At 40.0% G+C, this 22,154-nt stretch overlaps 1 protein-coding gene across 3 annotated transcripts in view; it reads left to right on the top strand.

The window, feature by feature from the left end:
- dlgap2a (discs, large (Drosophila) homolog-associated protein 2a) overlaps window positions 1–22,154 on the top strand; it is a 165,965-nt gene that overhangs the window by 37,766 nt on the left and 106,045 nt on the right. Inside the window, exon 2 of one of the 3 annotated variants that reach the window (XM_053237488.1) lies at window positions 14,615–14,739. The exons of the other annotated variants lie outside the window; for them this stretch is intronic. Coding sequence (XP_053093463.1) covers window positions 14,615–14,739 — 125 coding nt within the window. The remainder of the gene's footprint in view (window positions 1–14,614; window positions 14,740–22,154) is intronic. 3 annotated transcript variants of the gene reach the window in all.

The following is a 22,154-nucleotide window of genomic DNA, read 5'->3' as shown; positions in this document are numbered from 1 at the left end:
ACTGCGCCGCTCAGTCCTAGCGAAGGGGGCGTGGTCTATATACCTGTCAGTCTCAGTGAAAGAGGTGTGGCCTTTGTGTGCGTCAGTCCTGGTGAAGTAGGCGTGGCCTCCATGTCTTTCAGGTTGTTCAGTATTTTGTTTACATAACTTTAAATAACTGTGTCAACTGTCTCAAAATTGTGACGAGTATTTTTCTTCTCTCTTTTGACTTTTTGTATTATGTCTTATCAGTACATTTCATATGCAGAGAAAAAGCAGACTGCAGGAGGCTTAGCATTTTCAATAGAGATAGACAGATTTAGAGAGAGAGAGAGAGAGAGAGAGAGAGAGAGAGAGAGAAGACGCAGAAGCTTTGTGCCACTCGACAGCCATCTTATAAAATGGAACATCTCTTATTGGCCGATGGCACGCAGCCCAGTGAAGTGGCTTAGGCAAGCACACTATTAAACATGCGAATGCACACACACGCACATATACACACACACACACACTCCAGCACTGGCACACTCCTGTAGCTTATCTCCACTCAGAGCTTGGCCAAAAAGCATCAGTTTAACTGCAGGAAACTCTCTGAAGAGCCTCTTAAAGAGCCACGCATTATAACACCACTCAAACACTTGTGTTCTATTTCAACAGTCCATCAAGTTTCTGACTATTGCAATTTATTTAATCCATTTTAAGAGTCAGCTGAGAGAGAGGACTGTGTTGGGTTAAACTTTTAAGTCCTACACAACACAGTATTTACACTATACACCTACTCTTAAAAACCAAAGTGCTCCAGAGAACAAAAGGGAACATAACAAAAGCTTCACATGTGTTTTCAAATCCAAATTCAAAACGTATTTATGTTCTTTATCCTGGACTATTGGTTGTTATTTTATCATTATCTTTATCATTTTAAATATCATGATACACATCAGTATTCCATTCATAAATGATTGTATAATTTTATTTTTGTTTATGTGCATAAGTATATGTATTTTTTTGCTTTTTTATGTAAAACACAAAGATTTAGAACTCCAAAATAATATTAAAATATATAAGTAATATCAGATCTAATTACTAAAGGCAGAAAGTTTGATCACTTAAATACGCAAATGTAGCCACAGTGTATTTATTTGTCTTACTTATATTCATAAAAATTCCTAAAAATTCACACACCTTCTTTTGTATAAAAGGTTAAAATGTCAGGTTTCAGGTTGGATTAGCTGCCAAATCTTTGGACGAAATCGAAACAAAGCTTTGTGTCTTTTATCTTTAACTTAACTCAGTAAAATTGCTGTTACGCTCTAAGAGCTGCCAAATACAAAGACTTGTTTAATATTTTTATTTATTTAATTATCACTCTGTACATTTGTGTGTTGTCTGTCAGTTTAATAGTGATTAAATGAAGAGTAAACACAACAGGGGAAAAAAAACAGCACATCCGGAAGTGTTTTATTCCTCTAACACCACAGCATTTTAGCAACAATTACAATTTCAACTTATTAAAGAATGTCATACTTTTTTTTATCTGTTTCTAGTTACATTTCACAATGTCAAACATCCTTGAAACAGGTTCCTGTTCTGATTTATTCTCTCTCTTGAGTTAATAAGACAAAAAAACAACAACAAACAAACAAAAAAAAAATGCAGGTTGTCATGTTACTGAGAAACCGTGAAGCGTGAACTCCTCTGTCCTGAAGTTACACCTTTCCCTCAGACTGTTACAAAGTGCTGAAACTGGAGACTCCTTCCATAAATGTTAAATAAACACATCCTCACAAAAAATCTTTACTACATCAATGATGACACACGTTTCCTTTTTTTTTTTTTTTCCCTCAGATTATGTGGAAAGTCAAACAAGCGTCCACAAGCCCTCGTGTGTTGTTACTATAGAAACGATAACATGATGACATATTAAAATGAGAGCTGCTGTTTTAGAAATTTAAAGTGTTCGAGCAAGAGTAGTGAAAAATCTAAAGGGAATGTTTTTAGGTTCAGTTATTTCTGGTGTGTTTCATGTCTGCTGATTATTAGCCTCTCTTTCGTCCATTAGAGCAGAAACATTTTCACTAATATTATTTCTGACCTTTGGATTGGAGCAGCCTGATGGTATTTAAGTGGATTTGGGCCGGCGTGCTCGGACAGCTGTTTATACTCAGCATCACTGCAGTAATTGAATCTCTGTCCATGTATGACAGACATACAGGGATAAATCTGGCCAGCATCACCGGCGGAGACGAGCCGGACGCATTACAACCGGGACGCCAGACACAACAGTTACAGAAACACAAATTTTTTTAAAAAATCTGTAATTAACTTCTGTACTGACGCCAACAAGCAAGTGAAGCTTATAGCCACCAGAATAGCATTGTGCAAAAAGCATGCTTAAATGCACTTCCTGATTTTGTCACACAGTTAAATCAGCTAATCACAAGCTTGATATTGTACCAGTACTAACTTTTTGTTTTTGTATTTACACAATACAATAGTTTCACACCCTTAACTAAACTATCCTGATATCTAAAGCAAAATAGCTTAACGTTAATGTTACTCCTGTAGCAGTAGCTAGCTGACATTAAGGAGCAGAATTTGCTAGCACACTACTAGCTAACTAACATTAGATAAACTATGTTATGTAAGGACGTTATGTAAACTCGATCAATAAAGGTGTTGATTATTTTTCAGCAAGTCCTCAAGTGTTTTATTCCACTTATACAGCAATTTTTATCAAACATTTTAGAATGACATTTTTTTATATAGAGAATTTAACAGCGTTGTGGTGTAAGTAACTCTAACCAGTAGCCAAGTTCACCAGGAGGCTAGCTGATATTAGGCTAAATTGTTAGCAAGCTAGCTAATATCATTTGTTGTGTAGGAAAAGCTCGGTTTAAGCTCCTAAACCCTAGAAAACCCTGGATGGTTCCATGTTAGCATAAGCATTTTGTATTATTGTAATATTAAATGTAATGTGGATATATATGTTTGTTAGCTGATTGTGTAAATAAAGCAGTACACTGAGTTTAAGTAACGTAAAGTAAATGTTAATGCTGATGTTAGCTAATCAAGTTTCCAGTTGGATGGTCTAAGCTCCGCCCATGTTGATCCAGAGACACCTATGGTTCAGGAAGAACTAAGAAGAGTTCAGTGTTTCTTTTTTGGTAATGAAGAACCAGAGCTTTCATCCTGCACTACTCTATACAGAGGGAATCTTTAATGTTACCAAAAATTGAGAAATATGTCTGTATTTTAATATCCTCTTATCTCAGGATGAGAGCGTGCATTTGTTAATAAATACTGAAACAGCATGCTGTTATTGCTTTTATGCTGCTTTTTCTTTCTTTTTGAAATACAATGTAGAAAAATCTCTTGACATAAAAATAAATGTTTATGGTCATTATCGCTGGATTTAGAATCGCTGTGCTGTAATTAGTGTGCTTTTGTGAGGAATAATAAGCAGTTAAAGGTCAAAACATCTGAGAACACTGGCAAGTACTGTTTGTGTTCCAACATTTGTACATGTACATTTATTTTTTAATTATATCTCTCAAAGAGGATAATTTCTAACGAATATGAGTCTAAAACAGTGTGTTCATGTCGACAGAAGGCTGTAGGGACGATAAAAATTGAACACTATATACAGTATGTGATATACTTATCATTAAGAGCTATATTTCTTTACACACACAAACACACACACACACACACGCAAACACATTCTTACTGTAAAGCAATGACTCAGAGATCAGCTTAATATCCAGTCGGCTAAAAATTCTCTAAGCTTGGTATGATGAGCTTGATATTATACTGTAATTAACCGCCCAGTGCTGCTCACTACATAGCCATATCCTGTCATATTTCCTCATTATACTCATCACAGTTATTAGCCATATAAACAATCCTGATGGAAATGATCCCCAAAAGCCTTTCCTATGTTCGCAGATCCTCCACGGAAGACTGAAATAAGAGTTGAAATAACCTTTTTTGTTTCAGGTGTATGCTGAGTTACTCATCTTTAACTAGGCTTAGTGGGTATTGTATCAGGTCCATCAACCAAGCACTTTGGTTGTTCTGTACAATGTATTAGCCCTTCTCTACCCTGTCCATTACCACAGGACCAACACTGAGCAGATATTAATCAAGTGGTGGACCATTTTCAGTGCAGCACGGTCACTAAATTTTATTTCATGTAATCAGGACTGGAACATAAATGTTTTTTTTATTTCCTTGGTCCTTATTCTCCTTATTATTGGAAGGCAGCTGTCCATGGTGCTGAACTCCATCCGGTAGCATGACTGGTTCTCTTCCTGAGGACTTACCTGCACTATATGAGCCAAAAGTATGTGGACACTTGACCATCACACCCATATGTGCAGGTTGAACGTCCCATTCCAAAACCATGGGCATCAATATGGAGTTGGTCCCCCCATTTGCTGCTTTAACAGCCTCTACTTTTCTGGGAAGGCTTTCCATTTAGAACAATGCACACAAAAGCATTAGTAAAGGTAGGCATTGATGTTGATGAGAAGGCCTGGCATGGAGTACCAATTGATCAAAAGTTGTTGAGGTCAGGGCTCTGTGCAGGACACTCGAGTTCTTCCTCTTCAACCATAACACATCATGTCTTCATGGAGCTTTGTGCACTGGGGCATTGTCATGCTGGAACAGATTTGCTCCTCTTAGTTCCAGTGAAGGGAAACTGTAATGCTACAGCATACAAAGACATTCTATACAATTGTGTCCTTCCAGCTTTTTGGCAACAGTTTGGGGGAAGAACCTCATATGGGTGTGATGGTCAGGTGCCCACATATTTTTGGCCATATAACGTATATTAGATTGTATTGCAGATCTTCTTCTTTCTCCACCAATGTGTTGTAACGCTTGGTCGGAGGGTTGGCTTTTCTGCATTGTTGCATCCATTTCACACAGTCTGCTATACCCTCTTTGGTGACATTGGCTGCACACATGTCTTCCTTTATCTCATTCAGCGATCGTTTATTTGGTCTTTCACATTGCTGCTTGCCTTCTGGGCTGAGTCCTAGTGCTATTTTGGCTACTGAGTCTTCACTACTTTATAGCACATGTACGTACCATGTCAGGTGTGCTTCCTGCATCTTTTCTTGAGTTGGGGCAACACTGACGGTCTTCCATACATCAGTGTTTGTAACTCTATCAAGCCTTGTCAGCCCAATTGACCACCTATTTCCATGGCACTCAAGACTTGTTCATGTTTCCTGGTTAACAGCCAACACTCCACTCCATATAATGCCACTGGTCTGATGACAGTTCTGTAGCCCTTGGATTTCAGACGTGTTGGGATCTTGCGCTCAGAGAGGACTCCAGTAGTTTGGTGCCATTTTACCCATGCTGCGTTTGCTAGCATTCGTGCATATCATATTGTGTCACTATCAACTGTGACATAGGATCCAAGGTATTTAAATTCTGTTACCTTGTTAAGTTGTTGTCCATCTACATAGATGGTACCATCTGACTGGTCTCCACATTCGAGATACTCTGTTTTCTTGATGTTAAGCTGCATCTCAGTCACGTCTTCCACGCCTGAGATCGCGTTTTGACATGACATCGCCTGCATAGTGTCCATGGGTGTCTAGTTTGGATGTCTGCTGTCAATGTATCCATGCAGAGTTACATGAACAGCAGAGGTGATCGTATAGACCCCGATGGACTCCTACCTTAATTTTGAAGGGTGGTGAGACTCCTGCTGCACACCTGACTGCACTGGTGACATTTTTGTACAACAGTTGGACCCATTGGACATATGTTTTCGGTACACCATGGGCTCGGGAGTGCCGGATTAGCTTTCTTGGCTGCAGATTTCAGGTATGCTTGGAAGTACTCAGCATCTCGTGTCTGGAACCACTGTTTGAAGGCAGTCTTCTTTACTTTGCTTGTTGCTTGTTGTACTGCTTCATTCCACCACCAAATTTGATTGAATTGAAGATAAATGTTTAACTTTGATTAGAGCTGACAGATTATTACTACTACATCTACAGTAGGTAATGACTTGCTTGTTAATTTTGTATTTATTTCTCAACTATGAATTAAAACTGAAGGATGTTGGTGGTATGATTGTTGCTGATAAGCAGTGGTATTTCAGAGATTCAACTAAAATGTAGGGAAAAGTGCACATCTGTACATCTATACACATCAACAGTAACTCCAAACTGAAAGCGTAGGACCTTACTGAACATCAAATTGAAAAAATAACAGTAAATTGTAGTTTTTTGTCAACCATTTGTAAACCTAAAATCTCTATATAAAAATATGATTAGAAATTTTAACATTACTTCCTCAGAGCAGAGCGCTGCAAAAGAAATGCAGACTCAACATATTTTTGACTCACGTCAAATATTGGCCTTTTTGGATCTTTTGTGACTGTTTGAATTTCCATGGCACCAAAAATGTATTGCAATTTTTCCTTTAATGCTATACTGCCTCTCTCTCTTTCTTTCTCTTTCTCTCTCTCTTTTTTCTCAGCTGTGTCAGTACCTCCACCTACGCATTGCCCGTATTAATAAATATACCGTACGATACGCAATTCTGAAAGTGACATTTGCGTAGTCCGGCGTGTAATCATGTTTATCTGGAGCTTAGTTGTTCAGAACACGGTTGCACACATGCAGCTGATCCCAGTCAACACGTGCACGATCCCAAGCAGCAGCTGTATTCTGGCGATTCATACACACGCCTGAGAATACATCCACACTCCTCTTCAGTGACTGGTTTTGACACCACAACAGCACTCGAGCGCAAAACAGAGTGGGATCGGACCGCCACAGAGCAGGGGTTCTCAATGCAATCACTGTGTCAGTGTGAAAAGCCTGAGATGTTGACTCACCTTATTGACTACATAGTGCACTATTTTGGGATTCTGCCATTTTATAGTCAAAACATAGTGGGAAATATCTAGTACATTCATGAAGTCTGACAATACACTGCAATAGTCAGTGTTCACATTATGTAGCCTAGCACATATACAGTACCCAGAATGCACCTTACTGTTTTTAAGAACTTCTGTCATGTACACGTACATGTTTGGGCTGTGTATGTTGTTTTATTGGCGTATATGGTACATATTTACATTAACTGTGTACTACTCGGCACTGCACTGTCTCTTACTGTGCCTGTTGTCCTGTTTTGTTAGTTATTTACTGTCTTGTGCTGTTTGCACATGTATAGATGTGCACTTTATGTAGTAATGTGTAGTCTCATGTAGTTTTGTGTTGTTTTATGTGGCATCATGGTCCTGGAGGAACGTTGTTTCGTTTCACTGTGTACTAACTAGCTGTATATGGTTGAAATGACAATAAAGCTTGACAATAAATGACAATGAAACTTGGCAAGATCAGATTAACTTAATGGCATTTTTCCATTTAAAACATTGTGAGAATTCATCATACAAACCTGAAACATATTTTCAGAAGCTGTAGTCAAGGCTTTTCAATGTGCCAAGTATTCTACTACAAAAATGAATTAGATAAAATACCTAAAAAGACAAAAATTAGATAAAATACCTAAATATGTAAACCTTTTTTTAAAAAAATTAAAAAAATAGTAATAATGATCACCTCAGTCTTTAACAAACACGAAATCAAAGTACTCAAATTACTGCACATAAACTACTACACTAAAACAGTGTGTATAACATTACACAACAAATATATTATAACCAGTTGTGTAGGCAGTTTTGCTCATGTTCAGACATAAAGGGTTCAGGAAAGCAGGAAAGAAGTCACGCTAGTTTCCGTGGTTGGAGTAAAAGGAGAGTTGACGTAAACAGATAGCTAATTCTGATTGCTACTTTAGTAGACCAAATGTAGCTCCGCCCCCCCTGAATCAGCCAGCAATTCATAGAAATCTCTTAACTGGAAAAGGTAACAGTGTTCTTTCTTTTAAAGTCAGTGTTAAATTCACAACAGAAGCTAGCGCTAACAATAACAGCTAATTATAAATGAGTTGATGGTGGATATAAACATTTTGAAAAGCTTGTACTTAAACGTTTTAACAGGCGGTGGATGTACGGAATATGGAATGTGGTTTGGGAGATAATGGTAAGACTTTTAGGATGTCGTTTTTGTGGCATTAGGATGCAATCTGAAAATGCAGAAACACCTTAGTCTAGGTTTTAGAGCGATGAGGAAAACATCATGAACATCTGAGGTGAGTCTGTGTGTCACAGCTCTTAGTTAACGAGGCCCATTTTTGATGAATGAGCCCGCATGTGATGTGTGACTTATTCTGTAAATGGCATAATATTGCATGTGACCCTCAGTTTGCCCTTCAAACAGCCGGTGAAGCTCGGTGTGTATTTGTGTGTAAAGTAGTTTGCTTTAGATGACAGCCTCGCTTCAGTATCAGTGCAGATCCTGTGTGGATTCAAATGACACAGGAGCCTTGAAAGTCTAAAATATAGTTCATTTATTCATTCATTCTCCCTCGTTCTCTCTCTCTTTCTCTCTCTCTTTCTCTCTCTCTCTCTCTCTCTCTCTGAAAAAAAGTCCCTGAAATGGAGTTATTCATTTTTATTCAGCTTTCAAGGCACGTCACACATGGTTAGTGTATCAGTGTGTGTGTGTGTGTGTGTGTGTGTGTGTGACGATCCCAGGCCGTTAACCATGATGCAATAGGGATTAATACTACACACAGGGCTGCAATCAGACGTGACGGTGTGTACGATGATAAATTGCACTCCTCCTGCAGCTGATTTCAGCATTACACCACCATCATGCCAAAGGCAATCATGGGAAATGTAGTCTGAAACTACAATTATTAGCCATAATCCTCCTCTTCTCCACAGCGGCCGGTCCGAGTGATTGAATTCAGTAGTGCAGAACGGAATTTCTTTATCCTGATATGATTTATTATGCTCAGAGACGAGGAGGCCATCACTGCGACCTTCATTTCGTCCTTTGTATTATGGCGTTGTGTTGTCAGGGGTTGATTAGTTATGCCTGGACAAGCCGACGCTGTATTGTACATAGCCTTGAGTTCCAGTACTGAGTTTATTACACCCTTTCATCCTTGATTAAATTTGCCCGCCATCTTAAGAGCTGTTACATTACTTTGTCTCTTCTAGTGAAGTTTTTTTGATGAGCACTTGGACTGACAGGAGATCTCTATACTTTTACCCAGAATGCATTGCACTCAGAAATACAAAGTGGTTATTATTTCGACAAGACAACATTTGCTTTGTTTAGCTGGAGATTTATTTAGCCAAATTGTACTGTAAATGGCTTCTGTCAATCACTGAAGATGAAGGAGGAGCTTGTGGGCTTCAGAATATCAAGGGGAGGAACTCGTTGGCCTAAGGTAATCAGGAGGAGGAGCTTGTGGAGTTCAGTATATCAGGAGGAGGAGCTTGTGGAGTTCAGTATATCAAGAGGAGGAGCTTGTGAACTTTAGGATATCAGAAAGACGAGCTTGTGGACGTCGGGATATCATGAGGAGGAGCTTGTGGACTTCAAATATCAGGAGGAGGAGCCTGTGAAGTTCAGGCTATCTGGAGGAGGAGCTTGTGAAGTTCAGGAAGTTAGGAGGAGGAGCCTGTGGAATTCAAGTATCAGAAAGAGGAGCTTGTGAACTTTAGGATATCAGGCGGAGGAGCTTGTGGAGAAATTAAACTTGAGGGAAAAGAAAGTCCGTTTCATTTCTCTTCCTTCGCGTCTTTAATTTCAGTGTGATATCAGTGACACATTAATAGCTCTTAGCGGATATGAGCAGGATGAAAAGAAAACTCCTTTAAAGTTTTTATTGTTTTGTGTTTCGTTTTTGAATGTTTTGTGTGTGTGTGTGTGTGTGAGTGAGAGGTTGCTTATCTCCCAAAGCTGGAAGATATTCAGGAGCGATTTGGGAGTTGCAGGGGTTTTATGCGGTAGTGATGATCATATATTATTAATTCCACCATATACTCTCAATGTCTCTCTCTCTCTCTCTCTCTCTCTCTCTCTCTCTCTTAGTCGTTGCAGCTTATCGTGGCGTAGAATGATGAGCTGTAGGAAGGCTATCATCTGCAGCCCAAACACACACACACACACACACACACCGTTCTGCTATAAATAGTTTTTACCACCTACACCACCAACACCAGTTTCCCACTCTCTGTGCTCTCCGTTCTTCTTGTCTCTTAAATCTTTCTTTCTTTCTCTTAAACTGTTCTTATTCTTATTTCTCTGTGTATGTCTGCATTTTTTTCTAGTCTTCCTCTTTTATCCATTGATTACTCTCCCTCTCTACTAACCCTCTCTTGCTCTCTCCCTCTCTTCTCTTCTGTCTTTGTATCTCTTTATCGTTTGATGACTTCTGCACTTGTCTAAATGCTGCACTCCATCGTTTCTTCACTCTCAGATCTTCACTTTCTATCATCCAGAATTCCTCTCATTGTCCTGTTTGAATCTCTTATGTAACAAGCACATATACACACACACACACACACACACACTCTGGCACAAGTCTGCCTTCTTTTCAGCAGTAATGACCACTAACGAAGCCGCTGGGCTGTGAACAGAGCAGGCGTCTCTAGCCGCGGGTGTTCGAGGTGTATCTCCATTACCCAAACACTCATTCATTAAGAAAATGGACATGAGGAAGAAGTATTGATCTGACTCGGAGCCTCGCTGAGATCCACTCTCATCTCACAGCCCGTGTCATTAAGTGCCACTCACACAAGTATGATGTATAACAGCTATAAATCTGAAAATCCACACTGTATTTACATCATTGCAGCTTTTCCTATAAAACTAAAGAAAACTAAAGCACTCCAAGTCATCTTCTTTCGCCGTCACTCTTCCTCGAGTCTTATATTCTGATATTTAACTGCAATCTGAAGAAACGTTCGGATTTATAAGCAGATGTGCCTGTCTGAGCTGAGATTCAAAGTCAGGTTAATACAGGAAGTCCTGATATCATGTGATTTTGAAAAGAAAGTGGTGATATCATGTGCATCCTCCTGTCGTGCTTCTGACTATCACTGATAGACGACAGCATCATCCGTGGCTTTGGAGGCGTCCAGGCTCCAGCGATGAAGCAGGACCGTGGCCAGTGTGTCATGTATCAGAACCTAGCTACAAGTTGGCAGTAACTTCTAGTCACTAGCATTAGCATGTCCTCTTTTTTTTTTTTTTGTAATTCCCCTTAACAAGGTCAGGAATTCTTGCAAAACTGGACCGTAAACAAACCTAACAAGTTATTAGTTGAAATTAAGCACATTATATAATTATATAAACCATGTGTGCACACATGCTATGTGTTGAACAGCAACAGAAATATTAGTGAATTCTTGTATAGTGAAGTCGCCTTGATAAACAACACACTTTCTTTTTTTTTTTTTTTAATTTTCATCTTTTGTGAGCTAGCATGGACAAGGAAAGATAAGATGCATCAGAGAAACGTTTTGTCGCTCTGCTCCGAAGTCAGACAGAAGGTTATTAATGTTCGTACAGGACAAAAAACAGACGTAAAGGAAACACGTATTACGAACCACGGCGTAGGTTTTTGTTGATTTTAAAGCTGCAGACACGACGTTTTTCCACAGACAATTAAATCATCTGACTTGACAGTGATCTTGGTAGTTGAATCTATCGCTAATGCCTGGTACCATTGTCATCCCATTGTCAGTCATCCCAAGCCTAGAACATAAAGAAACGTTAGCTAGCTAGCTTTTTTTTTTAAAAAAAAAAAAAGAAAACAGTGATACAAAAGGCAGAAGTTAAGTGTGAGAGCATTACATCATAATAAGCAGCTCCTCCATATTGTTTACTAGTAAATGTTAGCACTTCTGTAGCCAGCTCTGCTCGTGTACACATGCTGCTTCACAGAGCGGCGTAACACACTCGGAGGAAATCGCTATCTGCCCTCTTCCTCATACATGAGCTCACAGACTCCCACGATTGGCTAATGTTAATTGCTTTGACTGACAGGAGAGAGAGAGTATGCCCCTCCCACTCAGAGAGTACGGCCAGTTTTGCTGTCTTGGCTCCCAGCTATGGATGCATGTGTTTTTTTTGTGTTTTTTGCGCCACTCTGGAACCTGATGTGATAGATGCTGCACTAATATAAGATGGTGACAGAAATGATATGACCTGGAGGTAGTGTGTAACTAATGAAAAGCAGAGGACCGAGGATTGATCCCTGAGGAACATGAGCCATGGCAGACTTGTGTTTGCCGAGGGCAACGGAATGATGTGTGTTAGTTTGATAAGATCTGAAACAGGCAAAAAGCAAGTGTGTAATACCGATAAAGCTGTTCAGGAAGTCCAGGAAGTTTCACAGCATCTCAGAAAAGTCTTATATAAAGAGTAATGTCAAAATGAACTTATATAGTTTCATGAAGCAAAACTTTGAAAAACAGGCAAGAGGCAAATGTTCAAGGCTATGTACATAATATCCATTATGAAGGAATGAACTACAGATCTTATAAGATATTGCAGATGATGTCACTGAATCATTTTCTGTCCACTATCAGCCTCTTCTCACAAACTTTGTGGTGCTGTTATGTCACTGACGGGGTGGTGTGATGAAGCGGAGTTGCAGTTTCCACGCCCAAATTGATAACTTTCGTCCGGAAAAAAAGTGTTTTATTCCTCTTATACCACAGCAATTGGCCAACTATTACATGTTTTTATTTATTTAAGTGTAACACATCATACTTTCTAATCCATTTATACATGGTTAATGTTGTGTAACATCTGTGAAACAAATTAGCTCATGTTCTTACTTAGTTTATAGCAGCTATAAACAGTCATAAAGTGTAAACTCATCTGTCCTGACACTGGAGACTCCTTCCTTAAATGTTAAATAAACATTTATAAAGTTCGCCATATAAATGACATTATTAGTGGAGTGTCTGCAATGCAAGTCCCTGTGAATGAGCTGTTCCTATAGAAACGATAACGTATTCGAACATGCGCATTAATATAAAGCTGTGATTTGCAGCTGTGCTTCTGTCAGAGCTGCTGTTCTAGAAAATGAATCAACACCATCACGAGCCATTCTAGCAAGCCAGATATTCTTCTGCAACACGGCAGTATAAAAGTGAGCGGTCACTGTTTAGCTCCATCTCCATGGTTACAGCATTCTCGCTTTGGGATTGTGGGTGGTGTAATACTTCACCAGGAATTTCAGGACTTTAGCAATAATTTTTTTTTAAATTATTGACTTTTATTATTATTGTTTCTCAATCTCATAGCTCTTGGGAGGCCATTCAGAAGGTTTGTACATTATCGCCAAACCATGAATAACATTTCTACCTCACCGTTCAGCACTACGAGACGAGAAATGAGGATGTCATGGTTTACAGTATCCACGGCAACCCTGAGATCAGTAGGACCAAGAAGAGAATGTTGAGGGAAATCGAATGATGCTCCCAGAAGCTGGATTGAAAAGGTTCAAAAAGACCACTGTTAGCTAGGAAGCGCTAAAATTGTGAGGTCATGATATTTTTCAACACATTAGCAAGGAAGAGTGGGTTAGAAATGGTGTATAATTCTTCCCTTAGGCAGGGTCAAGGCCAGGTTTCTGAAGAATAGTGGAAACAGGCAGTTTTAAGGGAGCAAGGAACAGATCAGAAAAAAGTAGACATAAATATTGCCACTTTGTTAAAGGATCTGAGGAGGGCATCGTTGTAATTAAGTGAAGGAGACAGTGGGGGGAAAACGCAGGGATATTTTGCTGATTTTATCTTTGAAGACGCTAAGAAAAGCATTCGTTTGATCAGCAGAAGTTGAAAGTGCAGCAGAGGGAGGCTGGAGGAGTTTGTTAATAACGGCGTAGTTGTGGACTGGAGACCAGTTTCGCTGATTACAGAGGGGGAAAAAAGATGAACAGAAAGATAAGAGTCTTTAGATTGGACAGATGATCGAGTGAATCCAGTTTTACACTGCAAGGTTTTAAGATTATTACTGTACGAGTACTCATGCTGTACAAGTATAAATAAAAATCTCCAAATTCTGTAACAGGCTGTGTGACGAGTGTGATCTCCACGGTCAGAGTATATGATGAAGATGCTCTAATGATTGAATAAAGGAACTGAATACGTTCTGCTTACGTCATCAAGCATCCGTGCAGAAAACAGGCTCCCATAAACACAAAGCCTGAAGCCAGCTCGAGCGAGTGGGGAGATTTTCTGTCCATTGGAACGTTTCGTTTACATTTCTTCATCGCCACATCGCCTTAGCATATAGAAAATGTGTTTTCAGATGATTTCTGTATAATTTCTGCTTCACTTACACACGCTCGTGAATTACATAGAGACCCGCAGGCTCATGTTACACTATTGTGGACTGAAACGCTTGCTAAAAGACATTTCTGTCTGTGGCGTCCCTAACAATGTGTGTAAGCTTTCAATGCTGAAATGTCTGAGAGGGAATACAGTAGCAGGACGCAGGTGCGGAAAAAGGTACGTCTCCTAAATGAAGAGTGAGAAAAGTTAAAAGATGATACAGACGTTTGTGTATGTGTATGTGTGTGTGTGTGTGTGTGTGTGTGTGTTACTTAAAGTGTAGCCTCGGGGCCCCTGATTACCTTAATCCTACACTGACCACTGTATATAAAAAGCAGCCTTTATTTGTCACATATACGTTACAGCAAAATTTTTTCTTCTCTCCCCACTTGTTAGGAAGTTGGGGTCAGAGCACAGGGTCATCCATGTCTACGTCCCTGGAGCAGAGAGGGTTGAGGGCCTTGCTCAAGGGCCCAGCAGTGGCAGCTTGGTGGTGCTGGGGCTTGATCCCCAACCTTCTGGTCAGTAACCCAGGGCCTTAACTGTTGAGCCACCACTGCCTACATACATATATATATTTGTGTGTGTGTGTGTGTGTGTGTGTGTGTGTGTGTCAGTAGTGCAGTACTGCAGTAGTGCTTTTCTACAGATCAGAGCCTAGGCTTAGACTTATTAGTGGTTGCCATAGCGACACCATGTTGACTCGCTGATTTCAGAAACATTTGCACTACTTCTTGGCAAATGTGCAGGACTCTGTGTGTGGGTGTGTGTGTGTGTGTGTGTGTGTGGGTGTGTGTGTGTGTGTGTGTGGGTGCTCCTTTTTCTTACAGCTTATGGATTGAAAGTTTGCTAGAAGCACTCTTAGCCATTTTGACTCTGTGTGTGTGTGTGTGTATATGTGTGGGTGGTAAAAGTTTTATAAATTGTTATTCACTGAAACTGATGGACACAAAGGCCACACCTCCTTCAGTGAGACTGACACACACAGAGGCCACACCTCCTTCAGTGAGACTGACACACACAGAGGCCACACCTCCTTCAGTGAGACCGACACACACAGAGGCCACGCCTCTTTCACTGAGACTGACACACACAGAGGCCACGCCTCCTTCAGTGAGACCGACACACACAGAGGCCACGCCTCTTTCACTGAGACTGACACACACAAAGGCCACACCTCTTTCACTGAGACTGACACACACAGAGGCCACACCTCTTTCACTGAGACTGACACACACAGAGGCCACGCCTCCTTCAATGAGACCGACACACACAGAGGCCACGCCTCTTTTACTGAGACTGACACACACACAGGCCACGCCTCTTTCACTGAGACTGACACACACAGAGGCCACGCCTCCTTCAGTGAGACTGACACACACAGAGGCCACGCCTCCTTCTGTGAGACCGACACACACAGTGGCCACGCCTCTTTCACTGACACGCCTCTTTCACTGAAACTGACACACACAGAGGCCACGCCTCCTTCAGTGAGACTGACACACACAGAGGCCACGCCTCCTTCAGTGAGACTGACATACATTGTGTAAACTACAGGTTTAAATTATGACACTAACCAAAAAACCACTAACTTCATTTGTGGATAAAAGGTTTAATTTTTAAACATTTTTTGTGTTAATGAGCGATGTTAGTGAAATCTACCAAATGTGCTCTCGCTGGTTAAAATGATGAGATTTTTAGCTTTTTCCATTTTACTGTTATTCTATTCGTTTTATGAGATCATTTCTATTTGGTTGCCTGTCATGTGCCATTTTTAATTGTTCCACTATAAAGCACTTTAATTTCCAACACAATAAAAGATAATAAAATATTATTATTATTGTTGTTGTTATTATTATTACTGAGCGCCTGAGCACTCTATGCTTCATGTTAGCCTGACATAAAGGAGTTAGTGGCCCTCAGGCAATACACACCGAGCTATACTGACTAGCGCATGCACTCCCTGTGTGTACATCATGACACACACACACACACACACACACACCCTGGTGGACTGTTAAATCAGCATGCCTGTGGTTTGCTAATCGCCTGATACCAAAGTGCTGAAGGCATGCATGCAGTGATCACACAGTGTGGGAGGACACACACATACACACACACACACACACACACACACAAATCATCCAGTGTGGGAGGACACAGTTGCATCACTCATACACACAAACACACACACAAATGCATGTGCTGGGATCATAAAGCGTGGGAGCGTACAGAGTCTCTCTCTCTTTCTCTCACTCAATCTCACACACACACACACAAGCACAGACACACACACTCACACTCACACAAGCACAGACACATATACATCATGAAGTAAGTGGTCCTATAAACAGATTTGTACTGATTTTTCTTCATGATATAATTTATTTTTGTGTTCCAGTGAAGGAGGCGTGGTCTCTGTGTGTGTCAGTCTCAGTGAAGGAGGCGTGGTCTCTGTGTGTGTCAGTCTCAGTGAAGGAGGCGTGGCCTCTGTGTGTGTCAGTCTCAGTGAAGGAGGCGTGGCCTCTGTGTGTGTCAGTCTCAGTGAAGGAGGCGTGGACTCTGTGTGTGTCAGTCTCAGTGAAGGAGGCGTGGTCTCTGGGTGTCAGTCTCAGTGAAGGAGGCGTGGACTCTGTGTGTGTCAGTCTCAGTGAAGGAGGCGTGGTCTCTGTGTGTGTCAGTCTCAGTGAAGGAGGCGTGGCCTCTGTGTGTGTCAGTCTCAGTGAAGGAGGCGTGGCCTCTGTGTGTGTCAGTCTCAGTGAAGGAGGCGTGGTCTCTGTGTGTGTCAGTCTCAGTGAAGGAGGCGTGGTCTCTGTGTGTGTCAGTCTCAGTGAAGGAGGTGTTGCCTTTGTGTGTATGTGCTTTTCTTAGTTGTTAGCTTTATTAGCAGTGAAAAACACGCAGATTTCACACACTAAACATGACTTTATATTTTATAGGTCTCCGATCTGTCACTTTGACTATTCACACAGCCGGCTAGCATGGAGAGCTCCTCCCTCTATTAAAAAAGAATAATAATCTTAAATCTTTGTCATCTACATCATCTTATTTGCTGTTAACAAATGGCCTAAAGTGGATTATTTTATACTTTAGTGGAACCAAAGTCAACAGCACCACCAGCACTCGTGTAAAACTACACAGAAAGAAGTGAGACGCGAGGCTGGAGCTGATTTCTTTCTAGCCCAGACTGTAGATTTGACCTATCAGTGACAGTCATGGCAGGTGATTACACAGAGTGACACGCCCCCTAGGGGTTCCTTTATTTAAGCCCACTTCGCTGTTACATCTGTAATACGAGATGTAATGAGGTGGATTACTTTGGATGAGAAACTAAAAGGAAGTAGATTAGGGATGTAACCAATTATAAATACATTGAACAAATATAAATATATTGAAATATATTGAAATTCTTTTTTTCCTGGCAGCTGGTTAAGATTAGAGATGTGCAATAAGGGACTAGGAGACAAACAAAGACCATGTTCATTAACATGAACGTTTATAATGTGTGATATAACTTTTATTCATTTTATTCAAAGGTAAAGTGCTCAGACAGGTGGGAACATGAAATGAACAATCAAGGTAAAGTCTGAAAGACAGAAGTAGAAGATATTTCACTTACTTCTACGGGAATAAAAATATTTAATAAAATATTATATTAATAATAATAACCGAGTGCTAGATCTTCCGTCAGCTGAGGTGTTTGTTCACGGATTATGGCTGTGCGCAGACAGACCGTCCCGTCCTCCGTTTATACACCGCCATTTCTTTTGTCATAATCGAATGATTAGTTTTATTTGTCTTAATTTATGGGTTTGTGTTGGCTCGCTTTCATTATTGTTTATATTCTCTAATTAATGCCAGTAAAATAAAATGACTGGCTTTCACAAAAATGTTCTGAAACATTTTTCCGAAATGATTGGATTTTCACGAATACCAAATTTCTTGTGTAAATGCTCATATGAACAATTTACGAATAAATCAAAACAAGATCTTTGCAATGGTGGAGTTTTTTTTTTAAACTAACTTACTCTGGCGACCCTGCCATTCACTGTCCTCTCCACTCCTCCACTGAAAAACAAGAATGGAGCAGCGTGTTTCCTGCCCCAATGGATGTGTATTAGCGCTTGTTGCAGTTCCCATGTTTGACCACTAGGTGCAATAATAACTCTATGAAAGCTAAATGTGGAAGTGAGAGCAGTGAGTTGCTGCTAACGACGAGCACAACGTTTCTGTTTACATGATTACGCACACGAGAACACATGAAAATTTAGCAAGCATGAATGGTGTGGCCATTCTGACTTTCAATGTGTGTGTGTGTGTGGATGTGTGTGTGGATGTGTTCCTGTGTATGTGTAATAGTTTTATGTCTATATTACGACAGCGCGTGCTATAAGGCCTAAGCCTTATAATTAATGTTGAGTTACTGATAGTTACTATTCATGACTTTTTATACAAGTTAGCTTGTGCTAGTTTTCTGTAAATAGTCTGTTGTTTATATTAAAGTTTGATTTTTTTGTGTGTGTATTTGAGGTTTGGTACCTTTTCTAAGAAATTCACCAAAATTCATCTTCCACTTTCTGACATATTACAAATAAGCCTTATAGCATACAAATGTAGTTAGGTAATGTTAGCATGCTAGCTAGCTAGCGTCTTTAATTGTATTAATGTGGCAGGTACACAGTTTGATACTATAAAGCAAAGGGTGTAAATCAGGATACAATACCGCATTTATGCACTAAAAAATCATCAGTTTCATTGATTTTCGTACAACTTCTGATGCTAACCTCGCGCCTCACCTTAACATCAATCGCTTCTACAATTTTCACAAGCTAAACCAGAATAAAAAATTCATTCCCGACTCTAAGACGAGCCTTTACGAAGAGCCATTACCGTTCTGATCCCATCACATGTCAATTAAATCCCCGAGTGGCTGTTGTTCAAACATAGCATGCAGAAGATCTGACAAACAAAACATGATTAGCGATTAACGTGTAATAAATTGAGCGTAGAGGGAGGCAGCGCCGTGGCATGTTTTATGTATTCACTGTTAATTCGAGCAAAAACAACATTAATTTGGCGGAACGAGAGCGTCACGGCGCTTTGTCTCAGGTTCCTTCTGTTCAGCGTCATCGGGCTTGTGCACGTCTCCTCAGAGATTAGGGCACTTTGTAGGAAGTGCACTTGACTAATTCAACCAAACAAGTGAAAAAGTCTAAAACACATGCTGTTACTCTTTTAAACGCTTATTCTCCGTGTGTAATATATGATATTAAATATTTATAAATATGTTTATAATCGTGAAGAATGATTGCTGTATTTAATTGAATTACGGATTATTACACATGAATTAGCTCGTATTAATTTTGAGTTTGGCACGGAAGATGAAAGCGGTGCCTCAGAAAAAGGGGGGCGAGATGTGAAGCCGTCGCATTTCCCATGCGCTCTGCTTTTAGAGATGCAAATGAAGGAGGAAATGACATCACGGAGACTTTAATCAACCTTTGCAGAGGACAAGCAGATGCTGTGTGTAATTAGCGGAGACAGTTAAACACACTGCACCGTCACCAAAGTCACAGAGTCACAGAGTCACTGCGGTCAGGAAAAGGACGCTGATGCAACACAGCACTCATCGCTTTCATCACATTTAATACCATTTTTTATATTATTAATCAGTTCTTGATGTAGCGTTATGGAGTAGAGTCCACTTTACTACTTAATACACACAAAATTATTGGCACCCTTGGTAAAGATGGGTTAAAAAAGGTTCTTAAAAAAGTCTTTGTAGTTAATTAGCTTAATCTCACAATGAATTATAACATGAAGTAAACTTTTAATTGGAGTAAATTTATTCTGAGAAAACAACACAAAAAGCATGTGAGAAATATTGGCGCCCCTGCGTTTAGGTATTTTGGTGTTCGAGTTTCCTCCTAATTTTTTAATCAGATTGAAGAATAATAATTCAATCTCACCAAGCGTTATAGGAGCTGACTGTATGTATAAAATATGTGTTTATGTCAATGTGTCATTTAGGCATGCTACAGAGAAAACCGTCTTAAAGAAACAGTTTGGCTAAAGAAACAGTTTGGCTAAAGAAACAGTTTGGCTAGAAATTACACGGAATCCACTGTAGACAAGTTGCGTTCAGAAGCTGCAGTTTTAGGTAACTAAATCAGGTATATAACATAAATAACATCAGAAGATCACAAAGAAGCAACGATCATTAAGAGTTCATATCTATCTGTATCTATCTGGGGCATAAAAAGAAATCGTCGGTAGTGGCTAACAAGGTAGCTAGCTAATATCCAGAGTAAGAACCTTAAGGCTAAGTTACTAGCTCGTTACTACTAGCTATATCAACATAATGAAGTATTAATTCTGTTCATTCTTCCACGTAAAATATTATAATTGATGTGGCTGAGTTAGTTGTCGCTTAGGGCGACTGTATGTTTAGAAACGGCCTTATTACCTACAGACGTGTGTGGGACTGTCTTCTAATCCTGTAGTTATAATTTTTCTTCATACCTGCTTGTGATATATTCTAGCGAATTTAATTCTATTTCTCAAAATATTAACACTTTAGTAGCTTAATGTAAGCAGTGCAACCCTGACCAGGCCGTTACTAAGGATGAATGAAGGAATGCTGTAATCACATTACTCTGTGTCGTTGTTTATCTCGTGAGCTTCATATCTGAGCTCTCGCTCATGACTCCCACTCACATGCCGCAGGATCTCTGTCCTGATGTTCACCCTCTAGTCTCAAGCAGATGCAAAAAAAAGGATTTTTATTTATAAAATATTATCTGTTCATTCCGGAGAATAATATATTTATATTTGGTTACATTAAACAAATGGTGTGCAGTTTGTACAATTCTTGAATAAAATCTAGAAGCTTCTGTTTCTTGCTCTAGTACAGAAATAAAGAAATACATTTCAGACACCACATGGGTCTTGCCTGCTCGACTATGTTTTGGTTCAGGAAAATATTGCAGTACCTTTAATATATGACCAGACTTTCTCTTGAATCTCCTAGCTTTAATATCCGAAGCTCCTGAAGACCAATTTATCTGGTAAGCTGCTGAAATTCCTGTTCCTATAAACTCTAATGAACAGAAAGTGTAGCGGATGCTTTTGAACGTTGAACGTCAAGAGCACTCCATCCTTCATAATAAACCTGCGCTTTTCTCAGGAGGAGATTTCACCACAGCAATTAAATGTGGCACGGATCAATATGTATCCGTAGAGATGTGTATTACAGTTCAGGAACTTAATGGAACGGGTTGAAGGTCAAGACCCGGCGCTCGCACAAGAGTGTCATCAGTAACGTGAAGTGCAGGAGAAGTGTGATAGATGGATCATATTCTGACCAATTAAAGCTGTGAAAAGCACATGGGCATTAGAGATTTAAAAAACAAACAAACTTGCGTATGTGGCATTGTCTTATAGCTGCTGTTTTTCTTCTATACATCGTGTTTCTTCTCATTTATTTTGAAACGCTTAGCTCGGAGGCCACTCAGGCCCAATTTTCCCAAAAAAGCCGTGCTAATTTATGAGAATGACAAGAGCGACTGTGTCGATTTTTTCCAAAACACCCCGATGCCTCTTCTGAATGGTTTTATGGTGTTTACAATGCAGCGCTGCCTTTGGGGGAAAAAAATTGATTAGCTTTAGCGTCTCATCTCAGAGCGTGGCGTCATTAATGCGGAAACCCAGGAGGCGTCGCTTTTGTCGAGTAAGGAACTTCTTGCTTTTAAGTAGTCAGTAAATGCACCCAGAGGACACGAGCCAAACAACAAGCTTGCACAAAATCTAAAAGGGAAACGGAGAAACGCATGGAAGTTAAGATGGTTGGCAGATAATTTAAGTTCCCCCGAGGACCAGATTAGAGAAACCGAGGTGCGACGAGGACTTTCTCTGAACACCATCTGTTTCATCTTAT

Source organism: Pangasianodon hypophthalmus, chromosome 10 (assembly GCF_027358585.1).
Source record: "Pangasianodon hypophthalmus isolate fPanHyp1 chromosome 10, fPanHyp1.pri, whole genome shotgun sequence".
In the NCBI taxonomy this organism is placed as follows: domain Eukaryota; kingdom Metazoa; phylum Chordata; class Actinopteri; order Siluriformes; family Pangasiidae; genus Pangasianodon; species Pangasianodon hypophthalmus.
This window is presented reverse-complemented; position numbering and strand designations above follow the sequence as displayed.